The sequence below is a fragment of the Nyctereutes procyonoides genome, unplaced genomic scaffold (assembly GCF_905146905.1).
Source record: "Nyctereutes procyonoides isolate TBG_1078 unplaced genomic scaffold, NYPRO_anot_genome, whole genome shotgun sequence".
In the NCBI taxonomy this organism is placed as follows: Eukaryota; Metazoa; Chordata; class Mammalia; order Carnivora; family Canidae; genus Nyctereutes; species Nyctereutes procyonoides.
Genome location: NW_026575034.1, coordinates 10,212,961 through 10,233,237, shown reverse-complemented (window position 1 = coordinate 10,233,237; position 20,277 = coordinate 10,212,961). Strand labels below are relative to the sequence as shown.

Sequence of the window (20,277 nt, the reverse complement as noted above, 5' to 3'; positions counted from 1 at the left end):
GAGGTTAGGTCTCAAGCTCAAGAGGTTAGATCTCAGAGTCCTGCAGCTGTCAGTGGACGGAGCTTGGACAGAATCCGGAGGCCTGGCACCAGACCTGGTGCCCCCAGTCACTGCCCTGCAGAGGACACACTGCTTTTCACTGGGTCACACTACCTCTTCAAAAGGGAACATTTCCAAGGACTTCTAGAGGTTGTTCAGAGTCACAGGGACACAAAGAGCCTGGCTGCTGAGTGACTGCACAAGCTTCATCCTTGGCCTACATGCCAAAGATCAGAACCCCACAATATGCCAGGCATTCCACACAGCTACTCCATTTTTTCATCACTGACTCTGTTAGCTGTCAAATGGGGACCACTGGTAATAAAGTCAAGGCAGACTGTACCCTGAGGAGGCCCCAGACCAGATACAGGACTATCTATACCACGCAGACAAGAGCAGGGAGGAATGGTTTCTTCTCCCAAACTGGGTCCTGGTTTGTTTAAGTAGTTCCTTGGCCTTCCGCATGGTCCCTCCCTGTAAGCACCTGTGTTCTCTCAATGCTGGTCGGTTGCTCTCTTGTCAACGGCATACCTCACCTGCCCCTCCCATGCCTTAGGGTCATTCTGGGCCCCAGCCCACAGTGCTGGTGAGCCCATGATGCTGGCCCTACCTACAGAACTTCTCACCCTTCAGTGACTCAGATGTCACTGTCTCCCTAAAGCATCCCACTGTCTTCTGACATCCGTTCCTTTAGAAGCCACTGTCATGATGCTTGTACCTTTGTTTCAACAACTATTCTTTGCAAGATTATTTGATGACAGGTCTTACGTTACCCTCTGTATTAATCTAGGTTCTCCAGAGAAACAGAACGAATAAGATATACAGAGAAAGATTTATATGGAATTGGCTCACATGATTATGGAGGGGTCTGGCAAATCCAAAATCTGTAGAGCCAATGTCTCAGTTCAAAGGCCGTCAAGCAGAAAGAGCTGACGTCCCAGAAAGCCATGAGGCAGGAGAATTCCCTCTTACTTGGGGAAGGGTCTCTCTTTTGTCCTATTGGGGCCCTCAGTTGATTGGATGAGGCCCACTCATATTAGGGAGGGCCATCTATACTGCCTATGATGTAAATGTTAATCTCACCAGAAAACACCCTCACAGAACTACTCCAAATAATGTCTACCAAATATCTGGGCACCTCATGGCCCGGCCAGGGCAACATATAAAATTAACCTTCACACACACTAAGAGGTGAAAAGCAATGATCTTTCTTATCCTCTGCATTCCTCACAGCGCCTAGCACAGGGTCTGAACCACAGCAGGTGCTTGATGTTCACTGAAAGAGGTCTAAGCATCACTCTCACTGTAGATTTTTGTACACCACCAAGGACATCAGAGACCATCCCATCCAACTCCCCAAAGAGAAGATAAAACTGAAGAAAATAACTTCTCTAAGTCACACTGACTACTTAGAAGCAGAACCAGGTATTCGCAATATACAACCTATCATCATTGCCCCCTCTCTATATACCAGGTGCTGTCCCAGGTACTAAAGGCTACAGAACTCTCTTCCTTCATGGAGCTTATATTCAAGCAGGATTGGGGGTAAGGGAGGGGGAATACAGGCAATTGATAAAAAATCATATAAAACATAAGCTCTGGCAAATGACTCTAAGTGCTACAGAGAGCATAAGTAGGGAAAGGTGGGCCAGGCAGAGCCAGAGAGAGCAGTGGAGGCCCAGGCCCAGCACCCGGCTCCTGACTTCCCATCTGGGGCTTTTCCTCTGTCACACAGCACCTTGCTTAATGGAAGAATCTTGAGAACTCAGCTAATTCACACAGGGGCAATGAAACTTGCTCCATCTCCCTCTCAGGGCGGTGATGAAAGGTAAGGGAGACAAAGTACTGTTGTCAGCTCTAACAGAGGTGTTAGTAATATTATGACCATCACTCTTTGTCTAAAGCCAGATTGCAAAGAACCAGCAGGAGAGGCTGGGCCGTGAGCCCCTGCTCTCAGGGGGCTGCTCTGGCTGATTGCCTGGGTTAGCTGCTCCGCCAGGGGTCCAGGCCTACACCAGGCTGATGATCACACCTAGCACTCGCTTGGCGCCTGGAGGAAACAATCCAGTGGAGGCTGGGGGCTCTGCAGATGTTTCCCAGCTCGTGTCACATTCAAACTCCGAGCTTCTTCACACACTTTTAGACTCTTATTAATAACATTTTAAAATGCAGATTGCAGCCTAATCTTAGCTGCGTAATTAAAAAAATAATCTTGCTTCTCTCCCTCCCAGTGAGAAAGGAAACTATACCCCAGGGCTTCTGCAGCTAAGAATCACACCCTGCAGAAGAGCTGGTAGGAGGCTCAAGTGGAGGTGGGGACAGGGGAACGGGGGGGGGGGGGGGGGGGGTGAAGCCAAGAAGCGAGTCTAATCCCTCGACTTTACAGAAAATGAAAATGACGCTGAAGGAGGGGAATGATTTGCCCAAGGACACACGATGTGTTTTGGCAGAGCCAGAACCAGAATCCCACTTTCCTGCTTCCCAGCAGACTCTGCACTGCCTCGTGGGGAAAGAGGAAGACAGCCTGTAAGTTCTGAGCGGGTAGGAATCGTACCTATGTCCTCATGCAGTGAGCACTGTTCATCTGGAGAAGTGGCTACAGGTTTCAAATGTTCAAGATGATCATGGGAACAAGGCTCAAAATTCTTTACATTCGTTACGGACCGGCTCACAGCAGGAAAGGATCTCAGAGCGCTCTAACTCAACCATCCGCTTCTGGCTGGGAAAAGTGGGGCCCAGTAAGCAAAGTGACTTACTTCCCCAGGGTAAACAAGCGAGTTAGAAGCAAAGCAAGCCTCGAACCCGGGCCACCCTGACTTCGACTACATCCTGTCCACGGGTTCTGAGAGAAGTACCAGTCAACGTCTCACAGCTCCTACCTCTACCTACATGAGCTAAAGATTTCTGGGCTCCTTGGCAGAGAAGGAGAGAGACAGGTGAGGCCCACACAGTCCCTCACTGCCTTTCTCCCTGGGTTGACTTCCTGGGAGGCCCAGGGCTGGGTGACAGAAAGACACACAGCCCTGCCCCATCTCCTCAGGCTCCTCCTCTCCTTAGCCAGACCTGCCGCCCTAGCCCTGGGCTCCACTTTCAGTCACTGTCCATTACAAAAGGTGGGCAGCAGCTTCCATCTGTATGAAGTTACCAAAAAAGAAGAGGAGAAAGGCCAGGCGCTGCACCCAGCTGTTGGCGGGGCCGCGTTTTCTGTTGCTGCCACTGATGACTCACGATGCCCAAGCCGGAGGCTGGAGCTGGGAATGAGACCTGAGAGGCTGGTTTGCCCAGGAAAGCCGCAGTTCCCAAGCACGCCGGCCTGCACAGAGGCACGCTGGAGGCCAGTGAAATCCCAGCACTGGGCTGCGGGCACACAGCTCCCCCTGCAGACCACCCTGAGGCCCTGCAGGAGCAGGACTGGGGACACACCATAACCTGGGCCGTGAATCCCACCAGGCCCACCATGGTGTTAAAGCTGTTATTGGAGGAAGCCAGGGCTCCAGCTCTGAAACCCCAAGAGATCCCACAAGCCTTTCAGAAATACTACCTGCACTCCAAGAGAGACCTGCTTGTGGTTGGTTAATGAGAGGCCCGGATTAACATCTTCAAACGGGGGAGACAAAGGCTGCCACCCAATTCTTACAGCGGGCAAATTCACCAGGGGCAGCAGCAAGGATTGGGGGATGGGGGAGCCATCCAGGGACACCAGTGTATGCTCAACCAGTGAGAGTGTCTAGAGCATGACTTAGGCTGGTACCTCTCAAATTCCCTCTGACCCCACCCCCAGGAAACTCTCCCAGGCTCTTCATGACAGGTGAACATAAAAGACGTGCTGGGGTCCTAACAGAGCTACACTCGCCAACAGGGAAGCACTGTCCGCCCCCGATGTGTGAGGATCCTCTGAGGGCGATAGCTAAGCAGCAGGACAAGGTCAGGAGAGGCCCAGGGAAGTGACGCCCACCTCACAGACAGTGGCTTGGGGATTTGCCACTTGCATCAAGCAGTGTCAGTAATGAGCATCACCATCGGAGGCCACTGAGGAGAACCCATTATGATCAAGCACCCACCAGGAAAGGCGAGATAATTGGGAGACATGGAGGCCCAGCAATTCGGTGGAAGGGTCCACTGTCCCTTGAGATCAAAGTCCACTGTCAAGGCTGATGTGTGTGACAAACAATGCAGTTATATTCAAGTTGCTCATCTGGAAGCGCATGGCCTCCTATGTGTGAAGGTCCAGCAGGCCAGATCCATGGTAGGACAGCCTGTCCTTTCTTTCCACATCTGCTCATCTCCCTCCCACTCTGCTCCCTGCTTCCATCTGTCCCTCCGGCACCAGAAGAAACACCCTTTACCAGCACCCCACCTGCCAAGAAACTCTAAGTCACCAACGTGACCTTCTGTGAAAACCTGACATGGTTTAAGTCTCCCTCCGGTGGCATTCCCCTCTAGTCACACCAGAGACGTTAAGTAACCAAAGCTACAGTGCCTTCCCTGGAGAGGCTGACTTTTCCATGGCCAGGGACTGGGAAAGGCATCTGCTACACAGGATTTTTCATCTCATAGGATCAGCTCCAACCAAATCAGCAAAGCACTGTTACTATGGACCATCTGCCAGGACCCGGAAACAGCCCTGTTACATAAAGGGGCTGGTGTAATGAAATTTATTAAGTTGGATTCTTCCTCCATAAAGGCGACGAAGCACTTGAAGCCTCCCTTAAAAGGGGCGATATGGGGCAGTGAAGAGGCCCCAGGCGAGGGTCCCACTGGGTTCCAATCCTGGCTCTGCATCCATTAGCTGCATAACTGTCTCCCCGGGCTTGTTTTCCAACATTTCAAATAAAGAGAAGATGGTCCCTTCTAGCATTGAAATTCTGTGACTTATTATTGTTTTTACCAAAATGGAAAAAAGGAAGTTCAATTTGATGTTAATTTTGTACCACAGGGTTAATTTTCTTTAAAAAAAAGAGAGAGAGAGACAGAGAGGGAGAGAGAGAAAACCTATTTGTGGGTTTAAAGGGGAGAAGGGGTGAGTAGAAGCACTGACTCTGGGGCTGGCTGGAGGAAAGTGCAAGGAGAGGAGAAACCAAAGGCTGGAACCTTCCATCAGGATGGAAGGATCCAAGCAAACCTCAAATACTCTCACTGGGAGGTGGTCCTACTCTGCCTCCCTGCCTGTGCACACAGCAATTTCCAGGTCACAAAGTGCTTTCACATCCAGAATCTTCTGTGATCCTCACTGTGGCCTCGAGCTGACGCGGTGGTGCGGTTGGCCCCCCACTGCACACGGAGCAGAGGAAGGCCCAGTAACTAGGTAGGGTGAGCCCTCATCTCTTAACCTTCCAGGAGGTCCCACGTGAACCGGGCGTGAGCCTTACTCGGCAAACTCTGTAAATAGATGATTTTGTAACGCCCTGGCAAAACACCTGGCACACAGTGTGTCTCTGGTAAATGTGAGCGGCCCTTCCCTGCACACCTCCATCTCCTCAGGGAAGTGTGGGAGAAGCCCCAAGCCGCTCATTGTTGGGCCGTTGAGAAATGTTGGCTTCCCAAGCGACCTTCCACCTGGCCGGAGACAGCTCCCCAGAAGGCAGACCGATGAGCCAGGTAACTCCAGGCCCTAGCAATCGTGTGCATTCCAGGGGTCACCTAGCTCATGGGGCATAGGGCCAAAGAACCTACAAACCAGCCACACACGTGAGGCCTGAAGCAGAAGGCAGGCGTGAGGCTGCAGTAAAGGAGCTGCAAGAGCCACTCTGAGGCACGGCCTTTCCTTCATTGTTCTTATGGGTCACCCCCCACCCCCGAAGGAAACCTTCAGCTGCTCCCCCCACTGCTCACACGTAACATCTGAATAAAGACCCAGGCCTACTGCACCTGAATGATTCCAGTCCCTTCTGCTTCTCTCCGGCCCTAGCTAAGCAAAATACGCCAAGGGGCCCCTCCCACTTCTATACCTTTGTTTCCACTATTCCTCCTGCCTGGAATGCCCTCCCCTCACCTCTGCTATTCAACAAATATTCATTGAATGATAGAGTAAAGGAGTGAAGGAAGGAATGTGTGAATGAGTGAATGACATAATATGTCCCTGTGAGGCAGACAACTTAGAGATTATGATTCTCATTTAACAGACGAGGAAATTCAGGCCCAGAAAGGTTAAATGACTTGCCTAAGAGCACATGGTCAACAAGCAGCCAAACAGAGCTTGAACCCGGCTCTTCAGGCTCTTTTTGGCCACATCAGCTTCCTCCCACAGTGAAAAGTCACTCTCAGGTTAGGAAAAAGCTGACCCAAGGTTCCTCAAAATGGGCCACTTTCATCTTGGCACATGTCCGAAAGCACTTTAAGGCACTGGCTGTCACTATTATTGAGAGCTCCCGTGAGACAGGCCAGGTCCCCCGAGAAAGGGCAAGCACAGTGCCATCTGTCAAGAACCTAAAAATTATGGCGAAATTACTGCTCACTTTTAGAGAGCTCCTGGAACACATCAATCCCCACCAGGAAAGAGGAGAAGGATTCCTTGAATGGGATCCGAGCCCCCTGCCAGGGACCACTGGGCCCTTCCCCAGACCATCTGGTGAGCTTGCAGCGTGGCTGGTATCCCCACCCACTGAGGACAGATGGGGAAACCGAGGACCCACGGTGAAGCCCCATGGACCCACGGGGTCAAAGCCGGCCCTAAGCCACGTGGCACTGGGCTTCGCTTCGTCAGGCTCGGGGAGCCAAGGCTCCCTGCCCCGGGCCCCTCGAGAAGGCAGGGAGCAGCAGGGCTGCAGGCTGGGTCTCCTGAGCACAGCCACGGGCACAGCACGGCCTCCACGTCCCAAAGCTGCAGCCACTCCCTGCCATTCACGCTCTCGGAGCCTCCCCTCCGTGCCCAGGGAGATGCAGAGGTGAATAAAACAGACCAAGTCTCTCACTTGGTAGGGCTCCTGTCTGCTGAGGAGACAGTGACAACAGCTAAGTAAACAGAGATACCATGGTTTCAGGCAGTGACAACTGCTATCGTGAAAAATAAAGCCGGGCAGGGAGAAGAGCGTGCTGAGAGGGTGGCGGTGGCTATTTTCATGTGGGGAGACAGCAAGGGCCTCTACGTGAGGTGACAGTGGGCAGAAAGCACCCAAGCATGGCCACAGCTTCGTGGGGCACAGGGAAGTGCCGGAGCACAGACACAAAGAACAGAGGTATGCGATGTCCCCTGGCCAGCCGCCACCCGAACCTGCCCCGACTGTCCCCACCCCACCCTGCACTGCTTCTAAGGCCTCCTCCCCAGCAGCCCACCCCCCACACACACTCCCAGGAAGAGAGAATGGTTTTTGCTCCTCCCTGCTCTGCAGCCTGAGAGTCACCTGCCACATCTCCAGCACAGTCGCGTCAAGGGGAGGTAGCATGAGGAAACAAAATGAGTATGACCTCAGACATCAAACAGAGCATGGTCCGAGCGTTTGCTCTGCTTACCTAGCTGTGTTACTTTGGATACGCCACTCAGCCTCTCTGAGCCTTAATTTCCTCACTCGGGATGCAAAGGAAGTGAAGCTATAAGGAGTATCTAAGTGGCAGCACCTGACAGTGCATCTAGGGTAGGTGCTTGGCAAAGACTGGTTCCCTGCCCTGCATGAGCACTCTTTTTGTCCGACCAACTAACTCGTGTCTTACTGCAGTATAAGGCCATGGGCCGGCCTGTCCGTTCGGTGTGGTGGCTGTGAGATGACCGTTGAGGAAGATCCCATGATGGCCCAGCCTCATGAGAGGGCCCTGACCCAGAGGAGAGCTGCGCAGACAGGCGGGAGCAGAAAAGACACCGGGCAGTGCCCTTACTGCAGGTGCAAGGGTGACAATCATTAGGACCAGATGCTCAAAGAAACCAGGATCCAGGCGGACACTCAAATGCTGTCCTCTTCCCTCCTCACCTCTGGCTCACTGGCCCAGGGCCCGGGCCCTTGTCTCCTGGCTCTCCTGGGGGGCAGCCAGCTAGAGGCCAAAAACGATCTCAGTTCTTCTCTTGAGCAAGGAGACAATCGGTATTAACTCACAGCAAGACCTTAGGTAACCTCTTCCTTCCCTGGGCCTGAGTTCTCCCATCCATAAATAGAGGGCCTGGGTGACCTCTAGGGGTCCTTCCAGCTCTGACCTTGCTAATTCTGACTCTGGATGCTGGCCCTACTCATCGCACCCCAAGGCTGTCTGCCTGCCTACTGCTGCCATCTGGTGGCCCCCAGGCCTAGCCGCACTTGGCTCTGCCCAGGCCCCTCTGCAAGTGGCTTATTTGAACAATCCTACTTCAGAGCATGAAATCTTGCTTCTGCTTCAGCGGGACACACACACCACACTTCCATGGACCACAGATCAATGGGTATTCATTGCCAAACATAAAAACCAAAAAAAACGCCAGCACTTCATCTCTCCAGCAGAGATGACACCACCGCAGCTGAGAGCCTGACCTCGCTGCCCAAAGAGAGGAAGGAGCTATCCAAGATGGCACAGCTGCCTGGCTCCCGGACCAGCCCACAGTTCCACTTTACCACAATGCTGATGGGCACCCTGCAAACCAAAAATAAAGTCAGCCCGGGACCAAGGAAACAAAGCCTTTCGACAGTGGGAAACAAACTGTCAGGATTCCTTGCAAACTTCAAGCAATGCTAAGGCAGGACACGGAAACATATGAGCGCTGCTTGAAGAAATGCACGGGAAATAACAAACTGGAGGTGCCCGAGGTATCCACTGCCTAACCTCAGAGGGCACCAGTCATGAGGACACCTGCAGGCCTTCCGTAGGCCAGCCTCCGAGTCACCACCCAGAGCGGATCCCAGGCTACGCATGCCACCTGCGGATGAGGAAGGCACGCTGGGGTAGCACCATGAGTCTGCATGTGCTTCTCCCACCAGACACGAGCACCTCGGGGTAGAGGTATGTCGTTTCTCCTCTATCTCCTGCGCCTGGCCAGAGCAGCTCAGTCAAGGCACATCCAGGCAGACCTCTCAAATTCCTACACAATCGTGGGAACTGTCCACATTTTGTGGACTCCACTGACCACACTCTGGGCTCTGTCTGCAGCTTCTCCCAAACCCTATAGTGCAGACCCTGAGAAAACATACTGTGTGGCTTTAAATAGGTCACTTGCCTTTTCTGCCCTCTATTATCTCATATCTGCAGCATAATGGGCGTTCCACTAGATGATCCTCAAAGTCCTTTTAATTCTGAAATTCTAGAATTTGAAACCCAATCAGGGCAAATCAAGACTATTCTTCACCTGCACCCCATAGGGCAGTGGCAAAGGGGAAGTGAGCAAGCAATGCTCCCCTCTAGTGGCGTAATGCTGTCACTACACCCTCTCCGCTCCAAGCCCTACCAACAAACTATTCAATCCCACCCTGAACTCTAAACAGGAAGGACCGGCTTGCACCCAGTGCAGAGGAGCAAGAAGGAAAGCAAGGATACCAGAAACCAATGAGCCTTGGGTCAGTTCCATGACAGTGGATAAATTCTGTCTTTAGGAACAAGTATCGCTTTGGAGCTCAAAGGACCTCTTGTGACCTCCAACCCCCCTCTTCTGATGAGGAAACCAAGGCTCAGGGTTATTCAGAAGGGACTTGTCTGAGGTCACAAAGCTGACTCATGACTAAGCCAAAAATAGATCTCTGAGTTCCTGTCTCCTTCTACAGTCTCTTGCCTCTCTTCCATGCGACCTCCCAAGTGAAGCCCGTGGAAGTGACGTGTCAAGGACACAGACCCTGGAATGGGTGGTGAAGAGGCTAGTTCCCTGACGGAGGGGCAAGAAATTTTATTCATTAACCTTAACATTTATGGGGGGTATAATCAGACTACAAACTATCCAGCATAAAAATATAAAAGAAAATAAAAGCCTCACATGATCCCACCAATCAGAGAGAAAATTCTGGTATGTTTCCTTCTAGTCTTTCCTACTCAAACATCCTTTAAAAAAAAAAAGTTGGAAGTTATAGCGTAGTAATTTATTATAATCTACTGTTTTCACTTACTATATCATGAGCATATTCCTGTCATTAAATATCCTTCTGAAACACTCTAATGACTGTATATGCTAACATACAGTTGTATCATAATTTATTTTAACCAATCCCCCTACACTCTCTCTTGTGTCCATGCAATTCTTGCAAATTAGGCTGCAATGAATGGTGTTATATTTAATCTTCCAATACTTCTGTAATTATTTCCTTAAGCCAGTTTTATTTTAATGTAGGATAGAATTTCAGAGCTGGAATGGTCTCTAGAGATAAATATGTCCACAACCTCCTATTGCCCAGATGGGAAGAAAGGGACCAGAGAGTTTTGTGTCTTGCCAGAGGACAAGAAGAAAGCAACAGAACCAAATGCCAAACTCTCCACCCCTTAAAATGTGACCTTCCCAAAGGATTTCGTACCCTCCCCTGACCACCCTCGCCCACATGGACCCTCCTTTCCCTGAAGCCCTAGAGTCTTCAGGGTCTCAGGCACTCTTCTTACTCTCCACATTCTTCTTTATTCTTCTACTAAATATTTCATTTGTTCATCCAACCACAAGCTTCCTGAAGTGATTCTGGATTTTATATTCCCCCATATTCTGTAGCACAGTGCTACACACATATAGGTAAGCATTCCACAAATACCTGCCGAAGGATCAAGGATAACTAAGAATTTTCTTCCTTATTGCTTAGAAGAATCACTGGCAGAAATTGGAGAAAGATGCTTCTTTGAAGAGCAAAAGAAGTTTAGTTAATGACCTAGAGCATTCTGAGATACATACTTGGAATTAGAACAGCAGGCTTAGGGACAAAAGACCAGGTTCAAGTTTTAGTTCTGCGTCTAATAAGCCAGGGCGATGCAGCTAACTAATTATGGACTTGTCGATAACACCCACTTTGCCAGCTTCACATAAGAAAATGGTTAGGAAACCACTTTATAGTGATAGAAGTGGTCCATAAGAGCTATGATTCCTATTGTCTTACCATAAACAGAAATGTATCTACTTCTGTGAATCCTGGAATCGCCTCCTGACCCTTGCTCCTGGGCACCATCTCCTACTTTCTATTCCACACACAAATCCATTAAGGGAATCTATGACTACACATTTCAGATAAAGAATCAGTGAAACAGAACTTCGTGTACAGAAGAAACTACTATTCCTGGTTCGGGTCCCTAGGCTGGATTAGTGAAGTCATCCACATCTCCTCATCTCGGGAGAGAATATGACAAGGTGAAAAGAGCACTGCACTGAGAGCCTTGAGACCTGAGCTCTGCCCTCCCTCCCTCACTCATGGCATCTCCTTAGTCCTCAGTCTCCCCACCTCTAAACTGCAGGACAGATGAGCTCAAGGTTCTCATCCATTCCAAACATTCTAAAAATTCTTGGATTAAAAAACTAATGCCTTTAATAACAAGCAAAGCTATTCATTTCAAAATAGTCCTTTGGGCTCACTTTGACTTTCAACCATTGGGTTTTCAGAGTTCTAAAGCACAAACATCATGAATTCCAAAGTATCTGCTTTAAATAGAGCCCATGCGGTCAGAATCTCCCTGAGCTTGGTTGAGGTTTCACGATATATGGTCCCAAAGAAGATGGAGTAACACACTGTCACCCTATCCTAAAAAGGATCTTGGCCCCAAAACAGAAAAATCAGCATTAGATATATTTATAAACTCAAAAAAAAATAGTGTGAATCAATGGCTGGGCTTGGATTTCACTTATGTTTGGACATCAAATACAATATTTCTTGGTCAGTGACACTTGAAGAAAGGAGAGTGGCTAAGAGTTGGTCCCTTCCACGTGTGTCACACAATTCCACATTTTAAAGAAACAAAAGAATAAAACATATCTCAATTATAAAAGGATATAACCAAGAGCCCAGAGGACCGTGATGGGAGGGGAAAAAAAATTTACTGAAAAGTAGAACTGGATTTCCAGCTTAAGTGCTACCGTAAATCACATTCTCTCCTCTTCTAGTTTTCTCACCTGCAAGGTGAGAAAGTGTCTTCTTCTCTGATTCTCTACAACATTCAAGTCTCTGGAACTTTCTTAAGTGACACTGAAGTGAAGAATGTCAAGAACTCTGTATTTGGGCTCACTTTCTCAGTCCATAGCCTCTGTGAGACCACAAGACTACTTTGGGATACTGCGTAGCGCGGGGAAAGCTTTCAGGATGCCAAAAGCAACCAGATTCTGGACACTCTGACCAACCCTACATTAGGGTCAGGATCTTGTATAATGATTTCATTTTCCTTGAGATTCTAATAAATTACCAACAACCAGCACTTAGCATTTGTAAGCATCGATCTTTCTGCATTCTCCAGGAGAGTCCTGAATCAACCTGTTACCTGTCCAGAGACATGCAAATCAGCCCCACGGAGACCTCTGCCGGAGGAAGACATGGGGCACATGACCTCCAGAGAGCTCAAGAATTTCCAAGAGCAGAGGAAGCTAATGTGTACTGAATCAAGACACAAGCCCAGTCCTCATGGATACTGGAAGCTTTAAGACATCATCTCATTTAATCCTCACACAAGGTCAGCAATATTTACCCATTTTCTTAATGAGAAAGTAAGCTCATTTATTCATTTGTCCAACGTGTACTGAGTACCAACCTCATATGTGCCAAGTACTTTGCCAAGCACTGGGGACATAATGCTGAGTGAAAGCAATGTAGCTCCGGCCCTTATAAGGCTCACGGTCTAGTGGGAGGAGGAGCCAGTCAAAAAATTCTACAAAAAAAACAGCACAAAGGAGAAGTTGTAGTGCTATGAGACAGATAAAGGGAAAAGTGATTAGTCAGGGACGTCAAGGGAAGGGCTCCCTGGGGAGGCAGTGACTAAGTTGTGGTGTGAAAAAAAAAAAAAAAAGTACGCTAAGTCAAAATGAAGAGAGAGCGCAGGGATAAGTGTGCCAAATAGAGGGAACATGAAGTACAAAGTGGGTGGGAATTACATAACGCATTCAAGGTACCATATAAAGGCCAGAGTGGAGATCGGCTGAAAAAGCAAGAGCTGGCATGGTACAGAATGGGGCTGGCAAGGGAGGCAGAGGGCAGACCACACAGGACCTCGGGGGACCACTGAGGAGTATGTTTTCATCATAAGAATATTGGGAAGCCACTGGAATGTGACACAGTGGGTTTGTAAAGACCTTCTAACTGAGGTATGGAGAACAAGTCGTTGTGGGGAAGGAGCATAGGAAGATGAGAAAGTCGGAGACCACTGCAGGACCCAAATAAGAGGTTTCAGGGGCCTGCCCCACGGTGGTGGCAACGGAGGTGGAGAGAGCTGGGGCTGACCACAGCCACAGAATCAGGAGGCTGACAGAGCTAAGATCCAGAAACGCAGGCCTGTCTGACTTCAAAGCCCACCTTGCTTTTTACCTTGCCCTTTATTCATTCATTCCGCAACTTTAGTTACTAACCATTTATGATGTGCCAGGCCTATGCCAGGTGCTGGGGACAGAGCCACGAGCCAAACAGACGCTGCGTTCACAGTCTAGGCATTAAAGAAGAAAACACACGGATGTATACAACTATAAACTGGGATGTGTACCGAGAAGGAGCAATACTGTGATCAGAGATTTTCACAGGAAAACTCTTAAGGCCACGAAGGCCTTCCTAACTGTTGACAAAATGAAAAAGCCACTTCCTGGCTTGTGTGTAAATGAAAAACTTTAGGCAACTTTCCCTCACAGAGCTGGACATTGAGCATCTCTGGCCAGCTCATAAGCCCTTGGAGGGAAACCTGGTATGTCTCAAGCTCTGCACAGACCCTACTGACATAGAAGTCCTTCTAAAATTCTTGCTCACTCCTTAACATACGCACATATCCCATCTGCAGGCACCCTTCACTTAGGTGTGGACAGCATTTTACAGTTAGCTGGGATCTTTCACACAGATTCACTCATTTAACCCTCATGACAACCCAACGTAGAATGCAGGCAGGTTTTAATATCCTACTTGAGAGATGAGGAAGTTGAGGCCTAGACAGGTAGAGTGACTTGACCAAGGTTGCCAAGCTAGGAAGGCACCCACATCTGCCACCCAGACCTCACTAGAAGCATCTCGGGCCAGGAAATCAGGACTCTCGGATGAGATGGCTGCAGGTCACTGAGCCTGGATAAAGTCACCCAAGAGTCCCGCGAAGTTCCTGAGAACAATGATCAGGGACATTAAGCAGCTTCAGAAAGGTTTCTAGAATGCAGCTCTTCCATCCTGAGACACAGGTATCCTTGCCAACTTTCCCAGATTAGAACAGGTTCTCTTGGACTCTTTCCAAGTGCCTCTGACTAACAGAGAAAAGTATTTTTCCATCGCAGACACTGCAGGCAGGCAGGCACCAGACTCCCGGAGGGGGAGGCAAAGACTGCATCCCAAGATTCCCATACAGATGAGCTGTGAAGTTACCCTGCCACCACGTAAACTGCCCAAGTAAGCACCTACCACCGGGGGATGCATGTCAGTCTTGGGCAGCATATCTCAATGGTGGTAAGACGAACATCTGGGGCTAGGTGTTGCCTTGTTATGGGGGACTGTCCTGCACATCACAGGATGTTGTACAGCATCTGTGGCCTCTACTGCCTAGATGCCAGTAGCACCCCCCAGCTGTGCCAGCCAAATTCATCTCCAGACCTTGCCATCAATCCCGGGGGCACAGAATCACCTGCAGTTGAGAAGCACTAGAGTAGGGACTGTGCAGAAGGGGAAAAGCAGAGTCCACCCCCCTCTCTCTTCTCCTAACCCACCCCATCCCGTCCCATCTAACCAGATAGACACATGGCCAGTGTTCATAAATCCTCCTCTTAATCAATATCACACAATTAATGCCTTCCAGACTGAGACTGAGGGCAGGCTCTGTGCTGATGTGGCCTCCAGGTAAGTCCCAGGAGCAATTCACCACTGGAGCTTATAGAAACAACCGGAGTCAAATAACTCCTTGTTCCACTAATGAGCTACTCCTGACCCTGTGAGCAAATCTTATTCCTGTTAATATGAGCAGCTGAGTCTGATTAAACTGGAAGCCCAGGGTGTTTCCTCTCAGCGACACTGGGCCAGGGCAAAAGCTTCCACTGACGCTAGAAAGAGCACAAAATTGGTGAATCAAATAGCAGGAGACTCCCATTTACCCAAATTCAGTACAACAGCCAGGACACTCAGACATCCCAGCTTACAACCATTCTGGAACGATGGAGAAAGGGGAAAGTGACAGAGTACATAAACAAGAGATCTCAATTAACAAGTTAATTAAACAGCTGAAACATTACCAAAAAATCCTGCTGTCAAGTGGAGGTGGTGATGTGAAGCGGAGCTCTCGAGCAGCTGGGGTGACTCAGTGTCAGGGCCGTGGGTTCCAACCTCCCACCCCGAGGGCTGGGCTTTGGCCCAGATGTGGAAAGCAGTGTGGGTTATGATGCTACAAAGCTAGCACCCAAGAAGCAGCACCTTGCCTTTCGTTACTCGGCTACCTAACTAGTTAAAGGGTTTACTGAAGACTCAACCAAACTCACTGCCATTTGGTAGTAAGTGTACTCTACCACACGGTAGTTCTTTGAAGACTGACTAGCCACGAAACACCCACCTGTTAACACCCAGTTACTCACACCACTGCCACCTCCTGTGCTACTTCTGCACACTGTACTTAGCTCCACTGTTGCTATCTCCCACGGCAATGTACCAAAGTTGGGTAACAGGTCAGCCTCCCCCAGGAGACAGGGGGCTCCGGGGGGTAGGATGTATATAGCTAGTACAAGGCGTGGTACATAAATAGACCCTCACCATTTGTATGATGGACGGACAGATGGCTGAATGGATGGTAAAGTCTTCCATGTTTATATTCTTAGACTCAGGCCTATCTACACATTCCAGGGAGGGCACAGCCCAGGTCTGCTCCAACACTCACCACACTGCTCAATAGGTTCCCAATACACAGTAACTGATTTGCTTGGACTCGTGAATACAAAGTAAGTCTCTGCCTCTCCCTCTCTTTCTTTTTTTTTTTTAATCTTTTTTTTTTAAGATTTATTTATTAATTTATAATAGACATAGAGAGAGAGAGAGAGAGAGAGAGAGAGAGAGAGAGAGAGAGAGAGAGGCAGAGACACAGGAGGAGGGAGAAGCAGGCTCCATGCCGGGAGCCCAATGCAGGACTCGATCCCGGGACTCCAGGATCGCGCCCTGGGCCAAAAGCAGGCACTAAACCTCTGAGCCACCCAGGGATCCCCCTCTCTGTCTTTCATGAATGAATAAATAAAATCTTAAAAAAAAAAAAAATCCTCGCTGTCCACCCTGACTCACTGTATTTGAAGATATTTACTCTCTTTTCACTAAAAAGTGAAGATAGAGAAGTGAGACTAACACGGTGCTCTCCCTCACAGAGCTCACTGTCTAGGGTAAAAGGCAAATGTGAACAATTATACAAATACACAACTACTATGCTCAATGAGTCTCCTTAAGAAAAGTTTTTGTAGGGGCGCCTGAGTGGCTCAGTTACCTTCAGCTCAGGTCATGATCTCAGACTGAGCCCTGCAGCAGGCTCCTTGCTCAGCAGGGAGCCCTATCCTGCCCCTATCCCTGCTCATGCTCTCTCTCAAATAAATAAATAAAATCTTTAAAAAGAAGTTTTTGTAGACCGTCACCATTTTCTAGTAGTCTCCATCTCTTTGAGGAAAGTCACGCATGTTTTTGCCCTTTACAGCAATCTCTGAAGTGGTCAATATGGAAAGTTTACTTTGTATCTTTGTTATTACAGGCCTCTGTTCCAAAATGGTCATAAAAAAAAATGTTTAAAAACCAATTAAAAGCATCACAGGCATTAATACTCCTAAGTGTCTGTGTTCCAGTGTGTCGTGCGTGTGACTTCCTAGGGATAACTGAAGCTGACCTGAAAACCTACAAAAGCCACAAGGCGCTGGAATAACTAACAGTCACCAGTAGGTATTTGGGAGCCTGGAGATCCCTGTGTAGCTAACAAGCAGGCCAAGGGCAGGCAAAGGGACTCCTGAGAACTCCTGATGTTCAAGAGGCTGGGACATGATAATAGATCTCAAGAATTACAAATGGCCTGTCTGGGGGGGGGGGGGGGGGCCTGGGTGGCTCAGTCAGTTAAGTATCTGCCTTAGGTCATGACCCTGGGGTCCTAGGATCAAGCTCCTTGGGAAGCCTGTTTCTTCCTCTGCCTGCCACTCCCCCTGCTTGTGGTCTCTGTCAAATTAACAAACAAATCTAAAAAAAATAAAATAAAATAGTCTCTCTGGGAAATTCTACATAAGTCAGCAGGAGCTCTAGGAAGGCAGGCAAGAAGAGGCCATAAAAAAACAAACCCAGGGGAAAAAATCAGCAATACAAAGACCACAAAAGAAAACTTGCCCTAAGGGAAAGATGAGAAATATATAAAGACTCAAGAAAAGATAAAGATGCCAAAAGCTGGATAGTGTAGCACAATAAGGTAACATCTGAGGGAAAATATAGGATGTCTGAATCAATGTATGTGGTTTGTTAGGGTTAGTGGAAATTTAAATCAAAATATCATGTCAGTCATGATTCAAAATAATGCTCTTGCCTCAATCTTGAAATATTAATCTTTAAGTTTCTGAAGGCTGGGGCACCTTGGTGGCTCAGCGGTTGAGCATCTGCCTTTGGCTCAGGTCTGATCCTGGGGTCCTGGGATCTAGTCTCACATCAGGCTTCCCACAGGGAGCCTGCTTCTCTCTCTGCCTGTGTCTCTGCCTCTCTGTGTGTCTCTTATAAATAAATAAAATCTTTTTAAAAAGTTTCTAAAGTCTTTTAGACTCAGGTGGAAATGCAAGTAGAGTCATCTCTTCAGCTATGACAAGGAAAAGATGCCCCAACAACCTGGGCAAATTTCTGGGTGATGCTTGCTACAATGGATTCCTTCACAAGACATCATATATTCACGAGGCCAAAAAGAGTTCATCTACCTAGCCCTGACTCTTTGGGTGCAAACCTTGGATCCAGAAAGGAAAGCTCCATATCTGGCTGACTGCAGAACTCAAGTCCTCCCCGTCCCAATCCTTAGAGCTTTTCATAGTAAAAACCCACCTACTCAGTCCTGAGCATTCATAGCTATTTAGACAGCTGTCCTCCCATCCCATCCCCCACCCCCGCCCCACTGCTCTTACCAACCACAAATTCTCTGCTGCTCTCTCACCTGTCTGAGCAACCAGGTGTGTCCACCCACTCCAGACAGAAGTGACCTTTTCATTCTGAAAACAATGTGCTTCTATTTTCTGGGGCTTAGGAAGGAAAGCAGCCAAGGAAGCCAGTTGTCCATGCTTGTTGCTTCCCCAAACATACAGCTCTCCTGCATCTTAAACAAACAGAAGGGGAACAAAAGAGGTGAAGGAACATTAGTTCAAAATGATGGAAAATAACACAAATCTGAAAAAAAAAGTGGTTAAGAGAAGTTGTATTATTCTTATGCTATAATGTTCACTAGAGCAGAGCAGGATACAAAATTCATGTCTAAACAGGAAACAAGGCCAAATGTTCCTTTGTCAAGGAACAGGAACGTGTGAGTTTATTTTTTCACTGCCTCATTCAACAAATATTTATTGAACATTTACCATGAGAAAAACATGTTTCTCCATCTTTAAAAATATATATGCTTGCATTGCCTTTGGTTATGAAAAGTTTATATTAACTTTTTAAAATAACAGGTTAAAATACATATTATTTAAGCTTAAACCTTCCAGATCTAAGATTATTTCACAAAATGCCCCGCCTAGCAGAAAGGAAGCATGCAACATTGCTACCTCCCATCCATGCAGCACGGTAGTTCATTTGAACCTCCTGGCATTCCCGAGGTATATGCACGAATGCAAATGACTGACATTGTGAATTCACATAAAGAGAGCAAATTCAGAGTCAAATGAATCTGGCTTCTATTCCTGGACCTGCTAACTAGCTATTGACCTTGGACAAATCACTCCCTAAGCCTTAGTTTCACCAGCTGAAAATTGGAAGGGAGGGTGGATGGCCTAGAAGGGCAGACAGTGTAACTGATGACACTGGCCACAAGAGAGGCTTCGTGGGCCACAGTGGAAAGCCTCAGGGCACATGCTTCTCTAACCAGCATTCATGTTCAAATGAATGGAAGCCAGACCAAATGGAGCCATGAGCTGCACAATTTGGCCCATGAACCTACAGCTTGTGACTCCCTGAATGATCTCTAAGAGCTTTTCCAACCAACCCTAACATCCTACCTTTCCACATTGTACTGCACATCACACAGCACACACATGTGGCTACTGAACACTTGAAATGTAACCAGTCCAAATTGAGATGTGTCGTAAAACAAAGAAAAGCACAACAGACTGCAAAGACTTAGCATAAAAAAAAAAAAAAACACGTAGCTCCTCAACTTTCATATGGATTACTGGTTGAAATAATACTGCAGGTATATTGGGTTCAATAAAATACACTATTAAAATTTATTTACCTGCTTTTTACTTTTTGAAATGTGGCTCACATTATATTTCTATTAGACAGCATTCTTCTAGAAGATAATTAAGGCCTGAAGATGTTAAATGACTCTCAAGATCACATGGCTAATAAGAAGTCAAGTGGAACTAGAAGCCAAGTCCTCTGCTTCCACTGCATTTTGTGACCTCCCAAAAATCTTCCCAGTATTGCTTGCCATAGGGCAGTCTGGTATAAAGCCAAACAGTATCATTAAAGGACATCAAACCAAGATTCGGGGTTCAAGTCCGAGAGCTGACTTTGGGTCTTTGACACTGGGTGTATCAGTTCACATTCTGGGCCTGTCTCATCAGATCTAAAAAGAGGAAGTGTAAATCAGTGGAGCCATTCTATCACTCAGATGACCTTGTAGCATGGACATTCTGCAGTTTGATGATGTGAATTTGGTGTACTTCATGCCCTGAGAGAGGGCAACCTCCAGGGACTTCACCACAGTGTACAAAGTATGAAGATCCCTTAAGAGGGCGGAGAAGTCCCTCAGCAAAGTCTCAACCCATTTAATGGACCGGTTAGCCACCAAGATGCCATTGACAGTGAGCCTGACTCGGTAATAAGCCTTCATTTGTCTTAGAAAGTCTAAACCATCTTTCTGCAAAGATAAACTGTCTTCCACATGCGGATCATTACACTGTTACATCAGCAGCCAAATTACATTTTGCTGCAATGCCAAATAGTTATATAATCTACCACAACTCCAGAGAAAAGGTCTAAAGAGCAATAAACAAAATCCGATGTGTAACAGCTTGAACTAAACTGGACCGAG

General features: G+C 48.0%; 1 protein-coding gene across 1 annotated transcript in view; it reads right to left on the bottom strand.

Annotated features, from left to right (window-relative positions):
• SERGEF (secretion regulating guanine nucleotide exchange factor) overlaps positions 1–20,277 on the bottom strand; it is a 218,582-nt gene that overhangs the window by 177,114 nt on the left and 21,191 nt on the right. The window contains 1 exon segment of the mRNA XM_055317851.1: positions 18,184–18,342. Within this exon segment, the coding sequence (XP_055173826.1) occupies positions 18,184–18,342 (159 nt within the window).